Source organism: Carcharhinus amblyrhynchos, chromosome 14 (genome assembly GCF_965287045.1).
Source record: "Carcharhinus amblyrhynchos chromosome 14, sCarAmb.v2.hapA, whole genome shotgun sequence".
NCBI classification, from domain to species: Eukaryota; Metazoa; Chordata; class Chondrichthyes; order Carcharhiniformes; family Carcharhinidae; genus Carcharhinus; species Carcharhinus amblyrhynchos.
In genome coordinates, this window is record NC_137337.1 from 1,621,746 (window position 1) to 1,647,316 (window position 25,571).

General features: G+C 43.4%; 1 protein-coding gene across 4 annotated transcripts in view; it reads right to left on the reverse strand.

Moving 5' to 3' along the window:
* Nucleotides 1-25,571, reverse strand: part of ttll5 (tubulin tyrosine ligase-like family, member 5) — a 291,222-nt gene that overhangs the window by 166,932 nt on the left and 98,719 nt on the right. For all 4 annotated transcript variants that reach the window (XM_080202142.1, XM_080202144.1, XM_080202141.1 and 1 more), the window contains exon 13: nt 4,678-4,759. In XM_080202142.1, coding sequence (XP_080058268.1) covers nt 4,678-4,759 — 82 coding nt within the window. The remainder of the gene's footprint in view (nt 1-4,677; nt 4,760-25,571) is intronic.

Consider the following 25,571-nt stretch of genomic DNA (forward strand, 5'->3'; position numbering starts at 1 on the left):
TTAGGCCAAATAAACCATCCACTTTGTCAGGCCTGCTCTGCCATTCAGTGTGATCACAGCTGATCTTGAGCTTTAACTCATTTCTCACCTGCTCCCTGAGATACCAAAAATCTATTTATCTCAGCATTAAATATATTCAATGATGGAACATCCACAATACTTTACAGTAGAGAATTCCTAAGATTCACAACCCTTTGAGTGAAATAATTTCTCCTGATCTCAGTCCTAAATGATTCACTCTATAACCAGGAGCTGTGACCCATGTTTCAGATTCCCCAACAATCTCAAAAATAAAGTTTATTTATTAGTCACAAGTAAGGCTTACATTAACACTGCAATGAAGCTATTGTGAAATTCCCCTAGTCACCACACTCCAGTGCCTATTCGGGTACACTAAGGGAGAATTTAGCACAGCCAATGTACCCTAACCAGCATATCTTTCAGACTGTGGGAAGAAACTGGAGCACCCAGAGGAAACCCATGCAGACATGGGGAGAACGTGCAAACTCTGCACAGGCCAAAGCTAGGAATGGAATCCGGATCCCTGGTGCTGTGAGGCAGCAGTGCTAACCACTGTGCCACCATGCTGCCCAGTGCCTATCCTATCAAGCCTCTTCCCATTTTTGTAGCTTTCAATGAGATCACCTCATTCTTCTAAACTCCAGAGAATACAAACCAAAAGCCAGTTTAGACACAATGGGCTGAATAGCCTCGTTCAGTGCCGTAACATTTTATGATCCCATGATTAGCTACTTATGTTAAAGCAATGCATGCTCTAATCATCCGAAGTGAAAAATTACTCTTTCAAAATTTGATCCCATTCTTCCAGACTATGCCACTCCATAGTGGTTGATTCACCAACTGGAAATAATGCTAAGCTATTTAACCTCTTAAAATCTATCAACATTTTGATAACCTGCTAGATTTTCCATTAACCTCTGTTCCAGAGTAAGCAGTCTTAACTTTTCAAGCCTTTCTTCACAACTATAATCTTTTATCTCTGAAATCATCTTCAGTGTGCTCTATCTATTTCTAATAGACTTCCTCTGATTACCTTTATTTCACCAGGTAGAACAATATAATTAGCTTCTTTGTAAGAAAAGACTAAAGATAAAGAACTGAGGACAAAGATGCCTGGGTGGGCAAACATAAATCATACAAAAGGGGCCTTACCCAAGTTAAATGCAAGGGAATATTGCCAAATAGAGTCATAGATCAACAATGAAATGGAAAGGAAACAAATTAAGTACATTCCAAGAATGAAAACTGAGAATGCGTCGAAGGCTGGGGTTCCACGATGAATCAATCATGAGATTAGTTCAGACTTGAAACTAAAAGCAGCACTTAGTGCTTAGAGAACAGATAACAAAAATGAAAATCAAGGCAATAAAGAAAATATAGCAGACTACAAATGTACTAAAGGCTTTTGAAGAGAGAATAAAAGGGTTTATGATACCATAGCAGCAAAAGCTAGGTGGGGATCCTGCTGCCAATAGTTAAAGGAGACAAGCCTGGAGTGTAGAGTAAGAGAACAACAGAAATACTAAATCAAACTCTGCCTCAGATTTCACAGAGAAGGGTGATGTTGATTGGAAGTTAGATCTCTCAGTTATGTATGGCCCAGGGTGTTGAAAGTTATTGTTGAAAGAGAAACATGTGAATGATAGGGACCTAACCGCTTATTAGGATCCTGAGGGAAGCTGGAGAAAAACTAATGGACAATTTGATGTGCGTCAAAGGATTACACATCTCAGCAGGTCATTCAGCCCATGTGCTTGTACCAACTATATTTAAAAGAGTTATCCACTTACCTGTTTTCCCTTTTCAAATGTTTATCGAATTCCTTTCAGCATTAACAACAGAGAAGAAATAAAGGAAAGGCAATAATGTGTTCTGCACAGGCTTTCAACAAGGGGAAAGGGGGGGGACTGTGATCGAACTGGCCAGCACACTGGAGGCTCACAGTCCAGGGTCACTGTGCATGTTCAGATGCCCGCTGGTTTCAGCCTCTCCAGCGGGAGTAGGCCCTGCCTCTGAAATCTAATGATATTCACACTGGTGATCTCTGCATTGCACAGATTGTGAGAGATTCTAGTCTGAAAAACCAGCATGAATTACTCCAATTTTTCTGCAAATTCAATATTTAAGAGTTTTTTGGGGAGATTTCCACCCACAATTTGTGGGTGTTATCAAATTGCATAGTCAATACAGAGGAGAACTGGAACTAATTATGAGGACAATGTAAAATGGGTAACAAATTGGCAAATGAAGTTCAACACAGGTAGCAAATTTTGGATGAAAAGAACAGGGAGGTAATTTAATGCTTGAAATATACAGATCTAAGTGGGAATAAGGAACAAAGGGATCTGACTATAAATGCACCAATCACCAAAAGCTGTACCACAGATTAGCAAGAGACAGTGCAGAAGGTTATCTAGGATTGCAGCGGGATCTTGATCAATTGGGCCAGTGAGCTGACAAATGGCAGATGGAGTTTAATTTAGATAAATGCAAGGTGATGCATTTTGGTAGATTGAACCAGGACAGGACTTACTCAGTTAATGGTAGGGCATTGGGGAAGTAATAGAACAAAGAGATCTAGGGGTACAGGTTCATAACTCACAGGTGGACAGGGTGGTGAAGAAGGCATTCGGTATGCTTGGTTTCATCGGTCAGAACATTGAATACAGGAGTAGGACGTCTTGTTGAAATTGTACAAGACATTGGTAAGACCACACTTGGAATACTGTGTACAGTTTTGGTCACCCTATTATAGAAAAGATATTATTAAACTGGAAACAGTGCAGAAAAGATTTACTAGGATGCTACTGGGACTTGATGATTTGAGTTATAAGAAGAGGCTGGATAGACTGGAACTTTTTTTTGCTGGACAGTGATAGACTGAGGGGTGATCTTATAGAGGTCTAGAAAATAATGAGGGGCATAAATCAGCTAGATAATCAATATCTGTTCCCAAAGGTAGGAGAGTCTAAACCTAGAGGGCATAGGTTTAAGGTGAGAGGGGAAAGATGATACAAAAGGGTCCAGAGGGGCAAGTTTTTTAGGTAAGTGTCTGGAACAAGCTGCCACAGGTAATAGTAAAGGTGGGTACAATTTTGTGTTTTAAAAAGCGTTTAGACAGTTACATAGGTAAGATGGGTATAGAGGGATATGGGCCAAATGCAGGTAATTAGGATTAGCTTAGGGGTTTAAATAAAAAGAGAGCGGCATGGACAAATTGGGCCAAAGGGCCTGTTTCCATGCTGTAATGCGAGAATATAGAACTCGCTACTACAGGGAGTGATGGAAATGAATTGTATAGGTGCATTTAAAGGGAAGTGTATATGAAGGAAGGGAATAGAGGGTTATGACACAACAGCAAAATACTATGGAGGCTGAAAATACTAGAATTATTCAGCGGGTCAGGCAGCATCTGCAGAGTGAACAGAGAATTAACATTTCACGTCGGGTCATTTTTCATTAGAATTGAGAGGGACACGATGATAGATTTATTTGAGGAAAGGTGAAGGAAGTCCTATTGGAGCCAGAAAGCATGGTTGGGCCTATTTCTGTGCTGTATATTTCTTCTCTTATGTACTTCTGTTACCTGTCTAACACCATGGGGGGGGTGATTCTCCCATCCTGCTGCACTGCTTTTAGAGGGTGGGGTGGGGAGGGTTGAGGCTGGGGGCAGCGATCAGGCCGTTGGGCAGTGGCTGGGGTGGGTGGGGGGTCACACGGCCTGCGATGCAGGGGTCCCAGGGCTGGCCGATGATTGAGCTGCCCAGCGATCAGGAGGCTGGCTGATTGACAGATCAGCACATGCGCAGTGGCCTGCTCAGCACTATGCTGCCAGCTTCTCCAGTGAGAATAGCTGGAGTGAATCGCATTAGTGCACTCTGCAGTGCACAGAGTGTGGGAGATTCATTTTAAAACTTCCGCTGAATAAAAGTGCGATTTACCCAGTTTTTACACAAATTTGACACTTAGAACTTTTTGGGAGGATCGCCCACCATGAGTGTCAACCAGTGCCACACCATCAGCGTAACCTGTCTATGACACTATCGTGCCAATTTTGTGCTCAGCGAGATAATCCTTGGTGATACTGAAGAATATGACACTTTCCAGCATCAAGATTTAAGTCTAAAGGGTCAGAGATAGTCCCCCAAGCACCATGACTCAACTTCAGCCACAGAAAATGTGGCTCCCTTTGCATCAGTATTATACTTCTCCATTTACTATACCAGCCATAGTGTCATCTCTCTAACCAAGAATGATAATTTGGGACAGTATTAAGAGTATTGTTATTTTTCACTGTTCACCCATGGAGAGAGACACGCCAATCCCATTTCAAGTGAGACTGTGTAAACTAATTAACATAGGTTTGCATCCTATCATTCTTGGCTGGATTTGAACCCAGGTTGTGGATATGCCGGTGTTGGACTGGGTAAACACAGTAAAAAGTCTGACAACACCAGGTTTCAGTCCAACCAATTTATTTGATAGTAAACTCATGTGTTTACTATCAAATAAATCGGTTGGACTGAAACCTGGTGTTGTCAGACTTTTTACTGTTTGAACCCAGGTCCCAGAAAAGAAAGGCCAGAGTCTGAATCACCCAGTCTTCTCAAAAGCAAACTTCAATGAAATGAAAGCAATGTTAATTTGCTTACTTACCATGCCAGTGACGGTGAAAGATTGACTTCCAGCAGCCAGGGCTTAAGATTGGAGTCAATTAGGACATCAAACCCATACAGCTCTGTTAAAACACAAAGCACATCTCTGTAAAAGCTTGCACCTGTGCTGATATTCCTGACTCTCAAATAGATCAGAGCTCACATATATTTACTGGCCTTGTGCTGTCTCCTGCTGAAACCCACACTCACTCTGTACAGTTGCAGCAACAACATAATGCAGCATTTTTGTGTGGAACAACTTTCATGAATTGAAACTTCCACTGCTAACAGTGAACAGGATCTGACATAATCAGCTTGGGAATGTTAAACTTTTAACCCAGCTTAAACTTTAAGATGCAAACAAATTGCCCAAGTTAGCCTTTTCTCTTTAAATGGAATAATCTCTACAAATTAAACATGCCTCCCTTTGAAATCTAGCTCAATGGGGGCAATTTGTCCTGTGAACATAGGAACAGGAACAGGCCATTCAACCTTCTTCCAACATTCAATTAGATAATGGTTGAATTGTACCTCAACTCCATTTACTGCCTTTAATTATAGAATCATAGAATCCCTACAGTGCAGAAGGAGGCCATTTGGTCTATTGAGTCTGGACTGACAACAATCCTACCCAGGCCCTATCCCCATAACCCCACATATTACCCTGTTTTTCCTCCTGACACTACGGGGCAATTTAGCATGACCAGTCCACCTAACCTGCACATCTTTGGAGTGTGGAAGGAAACAGGAGCACCCGGAGGAAACCCACAGACACGGAGAGAATGTGCAAACTCCACTTAGATAACCAGCCACGGCCAGGATTGAACCTGGGTTCCTGGCGCAGCAATGTTAACCACTGTGCCACCATGCCGCCCCAATCCATAACAAAACTTCACAGTCAGGATTCTCCCAAAAATATTCTAAGTGTCGAATTCACACAAAAATTGGAGTAAATCACGCTGGTTTTTTCAGCAGGAGTTTAAAAAAGAATCTTCCACACTTTATGCACTGCTGAGTGCGCTGGCGTAAATGACATGAAAAATCAGTAGGTGGGATCTATTCCCGCCCAAGAGGCTGGCAGTATAGTGCTGAGATCAACATATGAGCAATCGCCCCTGTCTGCCGGCCTCCCAATCGCTGACCGGCTCGATCACTGGCCAGCCCCCAACCCCTGGATCGTGATAATGTTAGTTTCAGATTCCAGCATCCGCAGTAATTGGCTGATTTAGTGAACACTTTCAAGAGAAGATAGACAATTTGGGTACTGAAAGGAGAAGTTTGAAAGATTAAGACTAATAGGGGATAACTGCAGAGTGTAAAAGAATATCAAAACTTTAACATATAGTCAACACAATAATACAGCTACAAGGCAGAATAGGGAAGACTCAGAATGACGGTCAGTAGCAGCCCCAGAACAGAATGTGTAAATCACAAAGGAAGCCTTTATTATCTACTGTTGGTCGCTCTCAGTTAGGACTTCTGGAGTTACTTGGAGAAGGGAAGAGCAGGAAATGAGAAACTTAACCTGGGAAGGAAGAGTAACGCAGCAGCATATTACAGATACCATACATAGCATCAATGGAGGTTTTACATGGTTAGTCAACCTCAGCCAAGCATCAGAAAACACGTCCCCAGGGTCATTCTTATAATGCTGCTTTCAGGTATGTCGGAAAATGGCTCAGTATCATTAACAATGCTGCTAACTTCCGTTATGTTTTCAGTATTTTACCTCTTCTCTTGTAACTGATGACTCTTGCTGGATCTTTGCAGGGATCTGGTTTCTCCCCAGGTGCCTGTTGTTCACCCATAAACCAAAGCATCAGCCCAGTCAGGCATAGTGACTGCTAGCTCAATTCAACTGTGGCCTGAAACAATGAGCAGGCACACTTACTTTTCTGTGAGATGGAAAGTAGAGTAGCCGAAGCAGGAAACTTGGCTAATTGTTCCCTGTAGCATATGCCATCCTCGGCAAATTGTAGCCACTAAACCACTGTCTCTAGACTGAGATTATTCAACTCAGACCTGAGGCTGCCAGCTCATGCAGTGAGCATCAATTTGCTGTACACTCTCAAGAGAGAGTTGGACTTATTTCTGACTGGGGAACAGATCATATCATACAAGAGGCATTTCTATTATGCCTTTCTTAGCCCAAAGTGCTTTACAGCTAATGAATTATTTTAGAAGTGTAATCCTGATGTTTAGAAGGGACTCTGAAATATAAATCAGATCTGGACCACAACACCATGTAATTATATAATGCCTTTAAAATAGTCAAAACAGCTTAAAACACTTCATAGGAATGTTAGTGAATGTTTGCCACAGAACCACACATGGAGATACTCGGACAAATGACCAAAAGCTTAATCACATTAAGTTTTAAGCAATGTTTTAAAGGGGGGGAAGTGAGATACAGAGCTGGAGGGGTTCAAGGGAGAGAATTCCAGAACTTATAGTCCAGGCAGCTAAAAACATGGTCATTACTGATGCAGCAATTAAAATTAAAAATGCACCGAGAGGCTTGAAATGGGTGAGTTGAGATATCTCAACTGGGCTGGGAAAGACTACAGAAGTAGAAACAGGGTGAGACTATGAAGGAATTTGCAAACAACAACAAGAATTTTAAAAGAGAGGCATTGCTTAACTGTAGATCAGCAAGTACATGGTGATCAGTGAATGGAACGTGTGCGAGTTAGAACAGGCAGTAACAATTTGGATGGGCTCAAGGTTATGGAGATTAAAACTTGGGAGGCCAACCAAGAGCACTGGAATGTTAGATTTCCTTCAGAGAGGAAGTTTCCAAATTATTTCCTTGAATTGGCCTGGGTTTTTATCTGGTGTTTCACCTTTCCCAGGATATCACATGGTTTACAGGTCTATATGTACTAAGGTTTGATAACTGCTTTGGGCAGGCGCAACATTTTCATACGTCGGTCTGTTCAGTACAGAATGGGAAATGCCCCAAGACTTCCCTGCTTTATGTAACTCAGAATCAAAGTAAACATTCACATATACTAACTAGTTCCATTCCATTTTTAAAAACAGTCTTTGTGAAGAGACAATGAATCCTTGGTTGTGGTTTAATCAGCATTGTGCATTTTGAGCTAAGGTTAGTTAGCCCAGGGGCACCAGTGTGTTAAAATTAATTGGACGTAATTAGGTCTTCAAGTGTTAACTGTGCAGACAGAGTGATGTTCAGCATAAAGTCGGTGCCTTAGTTTTCCCTCTTCTCAGGGTGCCAGTGCAGGCTGTTCATTGGTTGCATGTCTGGTTTAAGCACATAAACCCATTAATGAAAGAGCCTTTCCATCTGACCTCATCAAAACTAAGCCACTTAAAAATAACCACAATTAGCTTCCTACATCCATTTGTATATTTTTACTTGCTTTCTTGCAGAATATTTTTGTTTAATGCTGATGATTGATATTCTCAGAAGAATTGCTCAAATAAAATTACTGAGTCCAACACTGGTAAAATGGCACGAACACCCTGCTGACAATATCTCAGTAACCTCTCTCCCCCACCCCAGCACCCTGTGTTACTAACTATATCACATCTGATGTTAATCCAGCTCCCTCACACTGTCACTCAGTAACCCTTCTCGCCCCAGCACCCTGTGTTACTGACTGTATCTGTATTGATGTTAATCCAGCTCCCTCACAGTGTCACTCAGTAACTCCTCTCCCTCCAGCACCCTGTGTTACTGACTGTATCTGTACAGATGTTAATCCAACTCCCTTTCATTGTCACTCAGTAACCACTCTCCCCCAGCACCCTGTGTTACTGACTGTATCTGTACAATTGTTAATCCAACTCCCTCTCATTGTCACTCAGTAACCGCTCTCCCCCAGCACCCTGTGTTACTGACTGTATCTATACAGATGTTAATCCAGCTCCCTCACACTGTCACTCAGTAACCCTTCTCGCCCCAGCACCCTGTGTTACTGACTGTATCTGTACAGATGTTAATCCAACTCCCTTTCATTGTCACTCAGTAACCCCTCTCCCCCAGCACCCTGTGTTACTGACTGTATCTGTATTGATGTTAATCCAGCTCCCTCACACTGTCACTCAGTAACCCCTCTCCCCCAACACCGTGTTACTGACTGTATCTCTACTGATGTTAATCATAAGAACATAAGAACATAAGAAATAGGAGCAGGAGTAGGCCATCTAGCCCTTCGAGCCTGCCCCGCCATTCAATAAGATCATGGCTGATCTGTCGTGGCTCAGTTCCACATTCCCGCCCTCTCCCCATAACCCTTAATCCCCTCTCTTATCAAAAACCCATCAACCCGCGTCTTAAAAATACTTAGCGAGGTAGCCTCCACCACTTCAACGGGCAGAGAATTCCAGAGATTCACCACCCTTTGAGTGAAGAAGTTCCTCCTCAACTCCGTTCTAAACCGCCCCCCCTTTATCTTGAGGCTGTGCCCCCTAGTCCTACTGTCCTTTCTGAGCGGGAAGAGTCTCTCCACCTCTATCCTATCCATCCCATTCATCATCTTATACGTCTCAATGAGATCTCCCCTCATTCTTCTAAACTCTAACGAGTACAAGCCTAGTTTATTCAGCCTCTCCTCATAGCTCAACCCCCTCAACTCTGGTATCAGCCTAGTGAACCTCCTCTGCACTCCCTCCAAGGCCAAAATATCCTTGCGTAAGTGCGGCGACCAAAACTGCACACAGTACTCCAGCTGCGGCCTCACCAATGCCCTGTACAGCTGCAGCAAGACCTCCCTACTTTTATATTCAATCCCCCTCGCTATGAAGGCCAGCATCCCATTCGCCTTCCTGACCACCTGCTGCACCTGCAGGCTGGGTTTTTGCGACTCATGCACAAGGACCCCGAGGTCCCTCTGCACCGTCGCCTGCTGCAGTTTTTCGCCACATAATCCAACTCCCTCACACTGTCACTCAGTAACCCTTCTCCCCCAGCAGCCTGTGTTATTGACTGTATCTCTACTGATGTTAATAGAGCCCCCTCTCATTGTTACTCAGTAACCCCTCTTCCCCAGCACCCTGTGTTACTGACTGTACCTGTACAGATGTTAATCCAGCCCCTTCACACTGTCACTCAGTAACCCCTCTCCCCCAGCACCCTGTGTTACTGACTGTATCTGTACAGATGTTAATCCAGCTCCCTCACATTATCATTCAGTAACCTCTTTCAAACACTCTTACTCAGAGAGAGAACAATACCCTCTACTCTTCTAATTTTAGGAGTGCTATTTTACTTCACCAGCCTGCAGCCATCTAACTCTGTGAGAATAACAATGTTACTCCAGTTACTGGAAGAATTACTTCTCTTTCGAGCAAAGGGGGGATTTGACAGGTGTTGAAAATTATTAGGGCTTTTGACAGAGTACAACAGGGGAAACTATGTCAAGTGTTAGGGGCTATAGGTTGAGTAGTCTCCTCCTGAGTGCTATGAGGCTATGACAAGGAGAGTTAAGTGTTGTGAGCAAACTCACAGAAACTGGACCAAATTCATTTCACATGGCACCCTGACAGAATTGGATTTCCAATCATCTTAAACATCTGCTCCTTCCTTGCTTCCTAATAGGTTTATTAATAAGGTCCTAAATTCTTGTGCAATGACATCATGGACACAAAGCTAAAGTTGGCTAATCAGGGTGTGTGATAATGTATATTTATTAACCCACATCACTGCTGACCGGAATTACGTTTTGCTTTCAGAAACATTTGAATGGCCTTTATAAATTACAAGAATAGATAACCAGAGATCGTTAAAGTACCTTCTAAAAGAACCAGGGGGGATAAGAAGAATTTTTTTTTAAACTCAGCAAACTTGTATGATCTGGAATGCAATGCCTGAAACAGTATTACCTGAAGCAAATTCAATAGCAACATTCAAAAGGGAATTAAGATAAATATTTGAAAGGAGAAATTTGCTGGGCTCGGAGCAAAGAGGAGAGTGACTAATTGGTTTCCTTTTGTGTGTAGAATGTACTGATGATGTCTGTTACATTCTCCCCTCATCTCCTTGTACAATGGATTATTCATAGTTAGCAGCGTATAACGTGCAGGTGGCTCCTAGGTGTGTGGTGCCACTCTTACCAGTTAGCAGAGAATATGCAGAAGCTACCCTGAATTGACTCTCCATCCCAACTCCATTCTCATTTTGTGAAGAGATGACTGCTGTCTCCTCAGGACACAGCTCACAGTTATAAGTCATGGCTCCAACACCCACGACACTACCACAATACCATCAACTTTTAATGTGCAGGTCTCGCCCAGTCTGCAACACTCTGCAGTGTAAAATGTCCATCATACTCTGGCTCCGGTACAAGCACCATGTCCCCGGCTAGGTTGTCATTCTCCAGATCGAACTGTCATATGAATCAGCTTCTAAAAGGGTCCATGTGCAGCAATGCTACTTTAGTAGGTTACATGCAAGAAAGAAATGTTTTTGGGAGGTTAAGTAAAGAGGGGAGGGGATGGAGATTTGAATTTATTTCAAAAGCACAGCCAATTTAACTCAAATTATTACAATCTGGCTTTTGTTGATACAAAATTAATTTTTTTAACAATATCTGGGACTGCCATAGTGTTAAGGGCTTAGATGGAGTGGAATTTGTTAAGTGTGTTCAAGAAAGTTTCCTCAGGCAATATGTGGAAAGTCCTTCTCAGGAAAGGGGAAAAGTTGACCTATTCTTGGGAAATAGGGCAAGGCAAGTGACTGAGCTAACGGTGGTAGACCACTTTGAGATCAATGACCATAGTTCTATTAATTTTAAAATAGTTATGGAAAGGGACAAAACTGGTTCAAGGGTGCAAGTTCTAAATTAACAGGAGTTTGCAAGGGTTGATTGGAGTAGCTTGTTTGAGGGTAAAGGGACCTCCAGCAAGTGGGAGGCCTTTAAAAGTGAAATAGCTAGCATTCAGGGTCCATATGTTCCTGTTAGGGTGAAGGGCAAGGCTGGCAGGAGTAGGGAACCCTGGATGATAAAACATATAGAGGTTTTGGCTAGGAAAAAGAAGGAGGCATGGCTCAGGTACAAGCAGCTGGAATCAAGGGATTCCCAGGTGTACAGGGGATATAGGAGCATACTCAATAAGGAAATTAGGATGGCAAAAACGGGCTATGAGGTAGCTTTGGCTGGGAGGATTAAGGTGAATCTGAAGGGATTCTTTGAGTATATTAAAGGAAAAAGAATAACTCGAGAGAGAATAGGACTCCTCAAGGACCAAAATGGACATGTGTGTGGAACCACAGGAGATAGGCGAGGTTCTCAGTGAATATTTATCCTTTGTGTTTGCCACGGAGAAAGACATGAACACTTGGGAACTTGGGAATGTTAGTGACAATATATTGGGGACAATTCATATTACAGTAGAGGAGGTGATGGACATATTAAAATGTATGAAGATGAATAAATCTCCTGGCCCTGACCTGGTATATCCAAGAACGCTGCATGAGGCTAGAGAAGAAATTGTGGGAGCCCTGGCTGGGAATTTGCATCACCGATAGCTAAGGCTGAGGTACCAGAAACTGGAGGGTAGCAAATGTTGTGCCCTTATTTAAGAATGAATTGAAAATATCTGTCTGTTTATTTGCCATGAGAGGGTTAAAATGTTTCTTTCCAGAGTTGCACGTGGTGACATTTGCGCACTCGCAGCCAGCAGTTAATAGAGCCCTTAAGTGGCAGTGTGAGAGTGTGCTGTTAATGGTGAGGAAAGAGTGTTTGTTTTAAGGAATATGGATCAGGACTGCAAAGAAAAACCTAGGAATTGTAGACTGGTAAGCCTAACATCTGTGGTGGATAAGTTACTAGAGAGGATTCTAGTGGATTCACAGATAGATAGGGCAATGAAGAAGGCTTTTGGCAAGCTGGCCTTCATCAGCCAAGGATTGAGTATAGAAGTTGGGAAGTTATGTTGCAGTTGTACAGGATGTTGGTGAGACCGCACCTGGAGTGTTGTGTTTGGTTTTGGTTGCCTTGCTGTAGGAAAGATGTTATTAAACTGGAGAGAGTGCAGAAGAGATTTACAAGGATGTTGCCAGGACTCAGGAGACTAAGCTAAGGGAGAGACTGGAAAGGCTAGGACTGTTCTCCTTGGAGCGTAGGAGACTGAGGGGGTGATCTTATAGAGGTGTATAAGATCATGAGAGGCAAGGATAGGGTGAATGCACTCAGTCTTTTTCCCAGGGTTGGGCATTCGAGAACTAGAGGGCATAGGTTTAAGTAAAGAGGGGGAAGAATTAATGGCAATCTGAGGAGCAACTTTTTTACATAGAGGGTGGTATGTGTGTGGAATGAGCTGTCGGAGGAAGTGGGTGAGCCAGGGACACTGACAACATTTAAAAGGCTTTTGGACAGATACATGGATAGGAAAGATTTAGAGGGATATGGGCCAAATGGGGTTAGCATAGATGGGCATTTTGGTCGGCTTGGACCAATTTGGGCCGAACGGCCTGTCTCTGTGCCATAGATTCTATGAAACAAAATGTGCTCAGTCCCTGGGCCTGAAGGAGCAGAGACACAAGTAATATAATGGGGCAGCCTGTTTATGTGCCATCAGTGTCAGAGCACAGTGGCTGCCTGCCCCAGTTCCTGAGGGAGCAGAGAGCAGTGCTTTGTTCTCCCCTGCACTGCTTTTCAGCGTGTCCTTTTACAGTGTCTTTTACTAGGCTCCCGAAAGCCGCCTTCTGCAGCAAGCAGCCTCCTACACACTGCCAACTCAGCCAGCTGAAAGCCTTTTTTTTTGGAAAGCTCCCTTATTCAACTTGAGTTTGGCGCCAGAGAGGCCCAGACCACACTGAGCTGGATCCCAGCTTGGGAAGAACTGGAACAATAACCCTCTTATCCTGATCCATATTCCTTAAAACAAACACTCTTTCCTCACCATTAACAGCACACCCTCACACTGCCACTTAAGGGCTCTATTAACTGCTGGCTGCGAGTGCACAAATGCCACCACGTGCAACTCTGGAAAGAAACATTTTAACCCTCTCATGGCAAATAAACTGACAGATATTTTCAATTCATTCTCATGGTGATGCCATCGATGGCAAGACCTGTATTTATTACCCATCCCATAGCAGCGCAGAGTAGTTCTGATACAACAGACTGACTTCCCAGAATCACTTCACAGGACATTAAACAGCCAATCTCAATAGGTTGGGTCTGGAGTCACAAATAGGCCTGGACCCCTGAAAGACAGCAGGTTTTTTATTCAAGCATGAGGCCTGAGCTTCACTGGCAAGGCCAGTATTTGCTGCCCATCTCTAATTACCTCCGAGAAGGTCAGATAATGCTCAGAAGGAGTTTATAAAGCCTATCATATCCTTGCTAGTTCTCTATAATCCAGTTCGACACATACCCCCAATCTTTCCCTGCAACCTCAAAATTTTATTTCCTTCAAGTGCTCACCCGTTTGAACACATTGACCATCTCCACTTCATCATAGGCAGAGCATTTAGGTCACTGTAGTGAGACGGTGGCATAGTGGTAATGTTACGGGACTGGTAATCCAAAGGTCCAGGTGTATAAGATTTTGATGGATACAGATAGAGTGAATACAAGCAGGCTTTTTCCACTGAGGCTAGGGGAGAAAAAATCCAGAGGGCATGAGTTAAGGGTGAAAGGAGAAAAGTTTAAAGGGAATATTAGGGGGGGGGCTTCTTCACGCAGAGAGTGTTGGGAGTGTGGAATGAGCTGCTGGATAAAGTGGTAAATGCGGGGTCACTTTTAACATTTAAGATAAACTTGGACGGGTTCATGGATGAGAGGGGTGTGGAGGGATATGGTCCAAGTGCAGGTCAGTGGGACTAGACAAAAAATGGTTTGGCACAGACAAGAAGGGCCAAAAGGCCTGTTTCTGAGCTGTAATTTTCTATGGTTCTATGGTTCTAATGCTCTGGAGACAGGGTTCAAATCCACCATGGCAGCTGGTGGAATTTAAATTCAATTAATAAACTTGGAATATAAAATTGTGGCCATGAAAAAGGCCTATACAGGGCGTTGGTGACGTAGCACCTAGAGTATTGTGTGCAGTTTTGGTCTCCTTTTCTGAGGAAGGATGTTCTTGCTCTACTGAGAGTGCAGTGAAGGTTTACCAGGCTGATTCCAGGGATGGTGGGACTGATGTATGAGGAGAGATTGACTGGGTTAGGATTGTTTTCGCTGGAGTTCAGACGAATGAGGGGGGGATCTCATAGAGACTTACAAAATTCAAACAGGAATTGACAGCGTAGATGCAGGGAGGATATTCCTGATGATGGGGGAGTCCAGAACCAGGAGTCACTGAGTGAGGATACAGGGTAGACCATTTAGGACGGAAATGAGGAGACATTTCTTCACCTAAAAAGTGGTGAGCCTGTGGAATTCATTACCACAGGAAGTAGTTGATGTCATAACACTGAATGTATTCAAGAGGCGGTTGGATATGGCACTTGGAGTGAGTGGGATCAACGGTTATGGGGAGAAAGCAGGGTTAGGCTATTGAGTTGGACGTTCAGCCGTGGTTGTAATGAGTGATGGAGCAGGCTTGAAGGGCCAAATGGCCTCCTCCTGCTCCTATCTTTTATGTTTCTATGGAATAATCATCCCTTGTCATAAAAACCCATTTATGCATTAAAGCCCTTGAGGGAAGGAACACCTTTCCTGGTCTGGTCTATGTGTGCTCCAGATCCACAATAATGTGGTTGACTCTTAACTGCCCTCTGAAATGGCGAGCAAGCCACACAGTTCAAGGGTAGTTAGCGATGGGCAATAAATGGGCTTCTTTCTGCACTGTAGGAATTTTACGATTCTATAAAGGCTGGCCTTTCCAGCATTATCCACACCTCATAGTGACAAAACAATTTCAAAGTACCAAATCTCCTACTTCTGCTCCTATTCCAAATTCTGTAGATTCTGGAGTTCCTGCAGGTTGGAAAATATAAAATGTAAATCCACTTTTTAAGGAAAGTGGGAAAGAAAAAATGGGGAACTACAGACTTGTTAGTCTGACATGTTAAGGGTAAGATCTTGGCATGGATAGAGGATTGGCTAACTGGCAGAAGGCAGAGAATGGGGATAAAGGGGTATTTTTCAGGATGGCAGCTGCTGACAAGTGGTGTGCCTCAGACGTCAGTGCTGGGACCACAATTTTTCACAATATACATTTGATTTGGAGGAAGGAACTGAAAGCACTGTTTTGCTAAGTTTGCAGATGATACAAAGACATATAGAGGGACACGTAGTATTGAGGAAGCAGGGGGGCTACAGAAGGACTTAGACACGTTAGGAGAGTGGACAAAGAAGTGGCAGATGGAATACAATGTGGAAAAGTGCGATGTTATGCACTTTGGTAGGGGGAATGGAGGCGTAGACTATTTTCTAAATGGGAAAATGCTAAGGAAATCAGAAACACAAAAGGACCTTGAATAAGTCATTGTTCAAGATTCTCTTAAGACTAATGTTGAGGTTCAGTCGACAGTTAGGAAGGCAAATGCAATGTTAGCATTGAGAGGGCTAGAATACATGAGCAGGGATGCACTTCTGAGGCAGTGTAAGGCTCTGGTCAGACCCCATTTGGAGTATTGTGAGTTTTGGGCCCCATATCTAAGGGAGGATGTGCTGGCCTTGGAAAAGGTCCACAGGAGGTTCACAAGAATGATTCCTGGAATGAAGAGCTTGTCATATGAGGAATGGTTTGTACTCTTTGGAGTTCAGAACGATGAGGGGGCGATCTTATTGAATCCTACAGGATACTGTGATAGAGTGGACGTGGAGAGGGTGTTTCCACTAGAAAAAATTAGAACCAGAAGGCACAACCTTAGGCTAAAGGGGTGATTCTTTAAAACAGAGATGAGGAGGAATTTCTTTAGCCAGAGAGTGGGGAATCTGTGGAACTCTTTGCTGCAGAAGGCTATGGAGGCCGGGTCATTGAATGTCTTTAAGACAGAGATAGATTGGTTCTTGATTAATAAGGGGATCAGAGGCTATGGGGAAAAGGCAAGAGAATGGACATGAGAAAAATATCAGCCATGATTGAATGGCGGAGCAGATTCGATGGGCCAAGTGGCGTAATTCTGCTCCTATGTCTTATGGACATCAGCACAAGGAAAGTGCTAGAATCTATTATAGAGGATGCAATAACTGGTCATTTAGGGCAGAGTCAACATGAATTTATGAAAAGGAAATCATGTTATAACAAACATGTTGAGGTTTTTGGAGGATGTAACCAGCAGAATGGATATGGGGAAAGCAGAAGAAGTGGTGTATTTTGATTTTCAAAAGGCTTTCAATGAGATCCCACAAAGCAGGTTAGTAAGCAGCATTACAGCACATGGGATTGGGGTAAGATACAGACATGCATTGAGAATTGGTTAGCAAACAGAAAACAGATTAGGAATAAATGGGTCATTCTCAGGATTAGTAGGCTGTGATGAGTGTGGTACCACAAGGATCAATGCTTGTGCCCTCGTTATTCACAAACTATATCAATACTTTGGATGTGGGAACCAAATTATATATTTCCAAGTTTGCTGTTGACACAAAATAAATCAAAACTGTGAGTTGTGAAGGGGCTGCAAGGGGACTTAGACAAGTTAAGTGAGTAGGCTAGAACCAAGGCAGACAGAATATAGTGTGGAGTTATGCATTTTGGTACAAAAACAGAAATACAGAATATTTCTGAAATGGGGAGAGACTGGGGAGTGTTAAGTTGCACAAGGACCTGGGTTTCCTTGTTCACAAGTCACTTAAACTAACATACAGGTGCAGCAAGCAATTAGAACATAGAACATAGAACATTACAGCGCAGAACAGGCCCTTCGGCCCACGATGTTGCGCCGACCAATTAAAAAAGCAATGACCCTCTAACTTAAACCAATCCCTTTCCATCCATAAACCTATCCACGGATCTCTTAAACGCCCCCAAACTAGGCGCATCTACAACTGCAGCAGGCAGGGCATTCCAATCCCTCACCACCCTCTGGGTAAAGAACCTACCCCTGACATCCGTCCTATAACTACCACCCCTTAATTTAAAGCTATGCCCCCTCGTGCTAGCTTTCTCCATCCGAGGAAAAAGGCTATCACTGTCCACCCTATCTAAACCTCTAATCATCTTATATGTTTCAGTAAGGTCCCCTCTTAGCCGCCTTCTTTCTAACGAAAACAACCCCAAATCCCTCAGTCTCTCCTCATAGGACCTTCCCTCCATACCAGGCAACATCCTGGTAAACCTCCTCTGCACCCTCTCCAATGCCTCCACATCCTTCCTATAATGTGGGAACCAGAACTGCACACAATACTCCAAGTGCAGACGCACCAGAGTTTTGTACAGTTGCAACATGACGTTGCGGCTCCTAAATTCAATCCCCCTACCAATAAACGCCAAGACACCGTATGCCTTCCTAACAACCTTATCTACTTGATTCCCAACTTTCAGGGATCTATGTACACATACACCTAGGTCCCTCTGTTCATCAACACTATTCAGAGTCCTACCGTTAGCTCTATACTCTACACATCTGTTATTCCTGCCAAAGTGAATTACCTCACACTTTTCCGCATTAAACTCCATCTGCCACCTCTCGGCCCAGGTCTGCAACTTGTCCAAGTCTCTCTGTAAACTATGACACCCCTCTTCACTATCTACCACTCCTCCGACTTTGGTGTCATCAGCAAATTTACTGATCCACCCAACTATACCCTCATCCAGATCATTTATAAAAATTACAAACAGCAGTGGCCCCAAAACAGATCCCTGAGGCACACCACTCGTAACCGAATTCCATGACGAATACTTTCCATCAACCACCACCCTTAGTCTCCTATCTGCTCGCCAATTCCTGATCCAATTAACTAAATCACCCCCAATCCCATACATCTGCATTTTCTACAGAAGCCTTCCATGGTGAACCTTATCAAACGCCTTACTAAAGTCCATATATACCACGTCAACTGCCTTACCCCCAACCACCTCTTTGGTCACTTTCTCAAAAAACTCAATAAGGTTAGTAAGGCACGACCTACCCTTCACAAAACCGTGCTGACTATCTCCAATCAATACATTACTCTCTAAATAACTATAAATCCTATCCCTAATAATTTTTTCTAAAACCTTGCCCACAACAGAAGTAAGACTCACCGGTCTATAATTCCCGGGGAAGCCTCTGTTCCCCTTCTTAAACAATGGGACAACATTCGCTATCCTCCAATCCTCTGGCACTATACCTGTGACCAACAACAACCTGAAGATCAGAGCCAGAGGCTCTGCAATCGCCTCTCTTGCCTTCCAGAGAATCCTAGGGTAAATCCCGTCCGGCCCAGGGGACTTATCTATTTTCAAACCCTCAAGAATATCTAGCACGTCCTCCTTATCAACTGCAATACTATCCAGTTTACAACCCTGTAACCCAGTGTTCCCCACAGCTACATTTATGTCTCCCTGCGTGAATACCGAAGAGAAATATTGGTTCAATGCCTCTCCAATCTCTTCCGGTTCCACACATAACTTCCCACTGCTGTCTCTAACTGGCCCTAATCTTGCCCTAACCAATCTTCTGTTCTTAACATATCTATAGAATGCCTTAGGATTCTCCTTAATCCTATCAGCCAAAGTCTTCTCGTGTCCTCTTTTAGCTCTTCTTAACTCACTCTTTAACTCCCTCCTAGCCAATCTAAAGCTTTCCAGTGCACTACCTGAGCCCTCAAGTCTCATCCTGACATAAGCCTCCTTTTTCCTTTTAACCAGCAAAACAACTTTTTTAGTGCACCACGGTTCCCTTGCTCGACCATTTCCTCCTTGCCTGACAGGGACATACATATCAAGGACTCGCAGTAGCTGCTCCTTGAAAAAACTCCACATTTCGGATGTTCCCAGCCCCTGTAGTCTCCTAGTCCAACCTATGCTTCCTAATTCTCTCCTAATAGCCTCATAATTACCCTTACCCCAGCTAAAACTACTGTCCCGAGGTTCCAGTCTATCCCTTTCCATCACTAAGGTGAACGTAACCGAATTGTGGTCACTATCACCAAAATGCACACCAACTTCCAAGTCTAACACCTGGTCTGGCTCATTTCCCAGCACCAAATCCAATATAGCCAATTAGGAAGGCAAATGATGAGTTGGCCTTTATTGCAAGAGGATTTGAGTACAGGAGTAAACGTGTCTTGCTGAAACTGCATAGAGCTTTGGTGAGACTGCACCTAGAGGGTCATGTACGGTTTTGGTCTCTTTCCCTATGGAAGGATAAACTTGCCACAATCAAAGACTGCAACAAAGGTTCACCAGACTGATGCCTGGGATGGCTAGATTGTCCTATGAGGAGAGATTGAGGAGGTTGGGCCTGTATTCTCAAGAAAATCGGATAATGAGAGGTTATCTCATTGAGGCATACAAAATTCTTACAAGGTTCGACGGGATGTTTCCCTTAGCTGTGGGCTAGGATCTATAATCAAAGGCACGGGGAGGGATTTTATAGCCTTGCTCTCCCTGAAACAGTAAAATCTCGCCTGTGGTCAACAGACCTTTCCATGGTCTGCCCCTTGCCTGCTCTGATTCCTGTGGTGGGTGAGACAGTAAAATCCCAGTCACAGTCTCAAAATAGGATGCAGGCCACTTAGGACTGAGGTGAGAAAGAATATCTTCATCCAATGGTGGTGAATCCTTAGAATTCTCTATCTGTAATGATGCATTTCCATGGATTTCATTTGTGAATATAAAAATGATTTATTAATAAGAACACTGCAACCTTTTGTCTGCACCTAGCTCCCTACATGTCTCCTACTAAGAGGGCTCCAGCCCCTAGGACAATTAGCCACTTCGAGTTCCAATTGGTCCCACAAGCCAGGTGACCCTTACTCTGCTGTGTTTCCCTCAAAGGGACAATCATCATATCCCTCTCCTTTAACTCTTTTATACAATCTTCAAAACCAAGTTACTCAGTAATAAATTCTAACTAAACATTATGTACATGCATTGGACAATTGTAAATCAATTCTATGAGGGGGTTTTTTGTTTTTTGTACTGCGGTGTAATTCTGTACTCTGAGATGTTTCCACAGAAGCAGCAGAACCAGAGCTGCAATAATGGATACTCCTTCTGGCACAGACACTTCATCACTACTTGCTTCCAGGAGACATCAGTTATGTCTACAACAGATCGATCAGGCACTTCGGTGCTTACGGGATTGAAAACATTTCTTGATGGCAACACTGACGGCTGGAGCACCTCTCTACTCCTCAAGTGGTCCACACGTTGACAAACAATCCGTCCCTCCATGTCTACTTGGCACAACAGAGGTCCAGTCTCAGAGGCAATAATTCTGGGGATCTAACTTGATCCATTGGTGATGTTTCATATTAGGGCACCATGTCATATTATGTAATTAATCTGGGCTTTTTATTGTTACAGTGTGACGGCTCATTGATAAAATCTTGAGGCTTGCATGTTTAAACATAAACACTTTTACTGGCAGGCTTTAACTGTGTACAGTTCTAAATGTGGTCTTGCAAGGAACTGTTCCACACAGAACTGCTGCGCATTCAGGTTCTGTCCTAGACTCTTCACTGATCATGAAACTACATACATCACTCTGTGGGAGATGCCATGCTCCAGCCTCATGCTAACCCTTGCTCTGCCGAGCACCTGACAATATAATGCATGCAGGCACATGCCAACACAAATCAACACAGTCTTCTGTCTTGACAGCTCTTTCACATTATTGACCTGTCATGTAACGGAATGATTGTAATACTCCGTTTCTGGGCAGCACGGTAGCACAGTGGTTAGCACTGCTGCTTCACAGCTCCAGGGACCCGGGTTCAATTCCAGGCTTGGGTCACTGTCTGTATGGAGTTTGCACATTCTCCTCATGTCTGCGTGGGTTTCCTTCGGGTGCTCCGGTTTCTTCCCACAGTCCAAAGGTGTGTGAATTAGGTTGATTGGCCATGCTAAAAATTGCCCCTTAGAGTCCTGAGATGTGTAGGTTAGAGGGATTGGTGGGTAAATATGTAGGGATATGGCGCTGGGGCCTGGGTGGGATTGTGGTTGGTGCAGATTTGATGGGCTGAATGGCCTCCTTCTGCACTATAGGCTTCTATGATTGCTGCTTCTTGTGCTTTTCCATTCACGTGACTATTTCAGCAATCTTGTCCTGCCGCATAGAGCGAGATTTTATGACCTCACTTGGGTGAGATCATAAAATCCTGTCTGAGGCTAGCGGAGATTTCCATTCTGCAAACATTGCCCCCCTCCCCCGATTTCAGGGCCAGCAGAGCGGTAAAATTCCAGCCATAATCTCAGTTTCTTTCTCTGTCTGAATTGCTCATTCTGCTGTCAATTTCACCGCTTCGGTTTTACCTCTTCAGTTAATTTCTCATTTCCAAGCTTCCTTCTTCAAACTCTTATTCTCCCGAAACAATTCCTCACTTGATTTGTCCTTATTTTCTAGTTGCTTTTCGTGGAATTCAGCTTATTCTGCATTGTCCCCCTTAATTTCTCCTTTTTCCTTAACTTCATTTTGTAAATCTTTGTAACTTGTTTTAACTTTGCTGGCAGTCATTTCATCATGTTGTTTTAATGTTCAATAGTGCCTTGTTCCTTTTCAAATCTTTAATTTCTATGTTTCTTCCGAGGGGGAATCCATCACGTTGTTACTGGACAGATACATTTCACCAATGGAACCTTTATTTCCACTTGTTTAAACTTCAGCCAAATCCTATTGGCATTGTTGTTGGTTGGGGCTGTCTCCGAAGAAATTTTGCCCTCCTTTTGGGGTTTTCATTGCCCTTCTTCTAAGGTCTTGTTGTGGAGTGTTATTTCGGGGTCAAATGGCTCCAACTTCCCAATTAAAGGCATTCTGGCACTGCAAGTTGCTGCAGTAGTATTTCTTAAAAGGGTTGTGATTCAAGGACCGCTCTCCCAACTTACAGCAGATGACAGAAAATTGTTCCGCTTTACTTCACAGCCAAATGTAATGAATGTGAGGAATTGATGAAGAACAAAAAGACAGATAAACTGAAGGTTTATTTTGGAAAAAGAACTCTATACAAAGGACAACAATAAGAAAGCTTGTAAACTTAACTATCCCCAGACTCCAACCATCAATTCTAATAATCAAACAATCGCCTCTGCAACTGTCCGATGAGTCATGTGAGCTCCAAGAACTCTCTCCCCGCCTCCCACCCCACAATGGGCACATCATCACAGGTTACTTTCTTTTGAACTATTAAAACTTCTCCTTTCACTAAGGAAAGAACTTCCAGCAATCTCTGGGGTTTTTTCTCCTTCTGGCTATTTGGAAAGTCCTTTGTTGTTTTTTTAATCTGCCAGTTTTTTTGTCTACTTCACTCACACTCAGAGACCCGACGTGGTCCAATCTGGACCACTGTTCTTTTTAAACTTGCTAACTCCTTTCTAAAAAGGTTGAGGACTTTCTTCTTCGAGCCTTGGAACCCATGCAGGTTTTGATCCGATCCTGCACATTGCAAGCTTGTCAGTTTCAGTTCTTTCACCTCCCCGTGCTTTGGGAGACCTCGCTGCTGGCCATTTTGGGGCATTTTTTACAAGTAAAGCACTGCTTTTTGTGTCCTCTTTATAAAAACTTTGCTGCAACTCTTTTCTTTCACTTAAGTTCTTTTCTTTAACTTAAAGCCACAGCTCTTGCTTCGCAGAGTTATCTTTTCATGCTGTTCCTCTATACATTTCCTTCTAAAGTTTTGGCTCTACCAGCCAATTCAAGTTTGTTCTGCACCTGTCCCTCAACCTCTCCGTTGCACTGAGCCTCTTGGTGCACCTCCTAGACTATAATGTAAGCGGAAGTACGTTTCTGCATTTCACTCACCCTTCCTGTTGATTCTGTCCCAAGGGTGTCACTGTGTACTCTCTGTTGCCCAGCATCTTCTAACTGTCCGTCTTCTCTGATTCCATGTTACGCAGGGTGTGGCAATATCTCAAATGGGTCTCTTCGCCCAAAGTTTGGAATTCTGGTGATCACTTTTTTTAGATTAAAACAGGATACTTGGGCTAGAAGGAATGTCATGATAATTTATCACAACATTGCTTCTGGCCCAAGTATCCTGTTTTAATCTAAAAAAAGTACTCACCAGAATTCCTCACTTTGGGCGAATAGACCCAATATAATGACGTAATTTTACAGACTTCATTTGTGCACACGAAAAGGATATATTAATAAGAAAACAGCAGCCTTTGGCAGTACCTACATGTCTCCTGCCGCAGAGGACTCCACCACCTCGGGTGATTACCCACGCTGAAATCTAATTGGCCCTCAAGCAAGGTATTAAAGGGACAATGACCGCAATCACCACACTACCCCAAAGGGCTGTGGAGTTTCAGCTATTGAGTGTGTCCAACCTCGAGACCGACAGATTGCAAGGTACTGTGGGAAAATGGTACTGAGGTAAACTATTAATTGTTGTAGTTGAATGACAGAGCAGATTCAAGGGGCCGAATGGCATAGTATGTTCCTATATTCATTCCTATCAACATCTGAACATCCCCAGTCTAACCTTTTGATGGAGGGATGGTTATTGATAAATCAGATGGAGATGACTGGGCCTAGGAACTCCTGCACCGTGCCCATTAGTAGGTTACTGTGCCCAATAACCAACAGCCGGTAGTGCACAATACCACAGCCCACCGTGCCCAATAACCACAGCCCACTAAACCCAATAACCACACCACACAGCGCAAATAACCACCAACCCACTGTATCCATTACCCAAAAACTCACCATGCCCATTAACCATCAGCCCACTGTGCCCAATAACCAAAAGGCCACTGTGCCCAATGACTAACAATCCACAGTGCCCAATAACCAATAACCAACTGTGCCCAATAACCAATAGCCCACTGTGCTCAGTAACCACAGCTCTTTGTGCCCAATAACCATCAGTCCACCATGCCCAATTAACACTTGGCCATTCTGTCCAATAACTACTCAACCACAGCATCCAAGAACCCTGTTGATTACTATGCCCATTAACTACTAGGCAACTGTGCCCATTAACCAAAATGCTACTGTCCTATAACCAACAACGCACTGTGCCCATTAACCACTGTAACATTAGGCTACAGTACCATCGCTTCTTGGGTCAAAGGATTCACAACATGAGCATATGATCCAAGCTAACATCCTAATGCAGTACTGTCGGACCTCACCTCAACAGAGTTGAGGAGGAACTTCTTCACTCAAAGGGTGGTGAATCTCTGGAATTCTCTGCCCGTTGAAGTGGTGGAGGCTACCTCGCTAAATATATTTAAGACGCAGGTAGATAGGTTTTTGGTAGGCAAGGGGATTAAGGGTTATGGGGAGAAAGCGGGAAAGTGGAACTGAGCCACTTCAGATCAGCCATGATGGCCTACTCCTGCTCCTATTTCTTATGTTCTTATGTTCTCTGCTGGAGGTGTCAGAACAAGTTTCTATTTGCCTGTGCAGCTGAAAGGCAGAGACATCTTAGCATTGTCTGTATTATGTCAATGTTTCTCTTTGATCAAACCATACCAAGTGCTATTGGTCATTCATCTCAGTGCTGTCTGTGAAATTTACCATGAAATCATTGTGGATTGTTGTAAAAGCCCATCTGGTTCACTAATGTCCATTAGGGAAGGAAATCTGCTGTCATTATCCGGTCTGGCCTACATGTGACTCCAGAGCCACAGCAATGTGGTTGAATCTCAAATGTCTTATGAAATGGAGGGCAGTTAGGGATGAGCAATAAATGCTAGTCCAGCCAGCAACAATCATTCCCAAAATATGAATAATTAAAAAAAAATGGTTGGTATTTTTGAAATGTTTCTGAGAGATGTGATTGACAATATGATTTATATATAATGGGGGGAATTTGGCTTTGGGCAATAGTTTAAAACTGGGAGGTATGCTCACTATGCATTTCCCTCCATTTTAATTTCTAT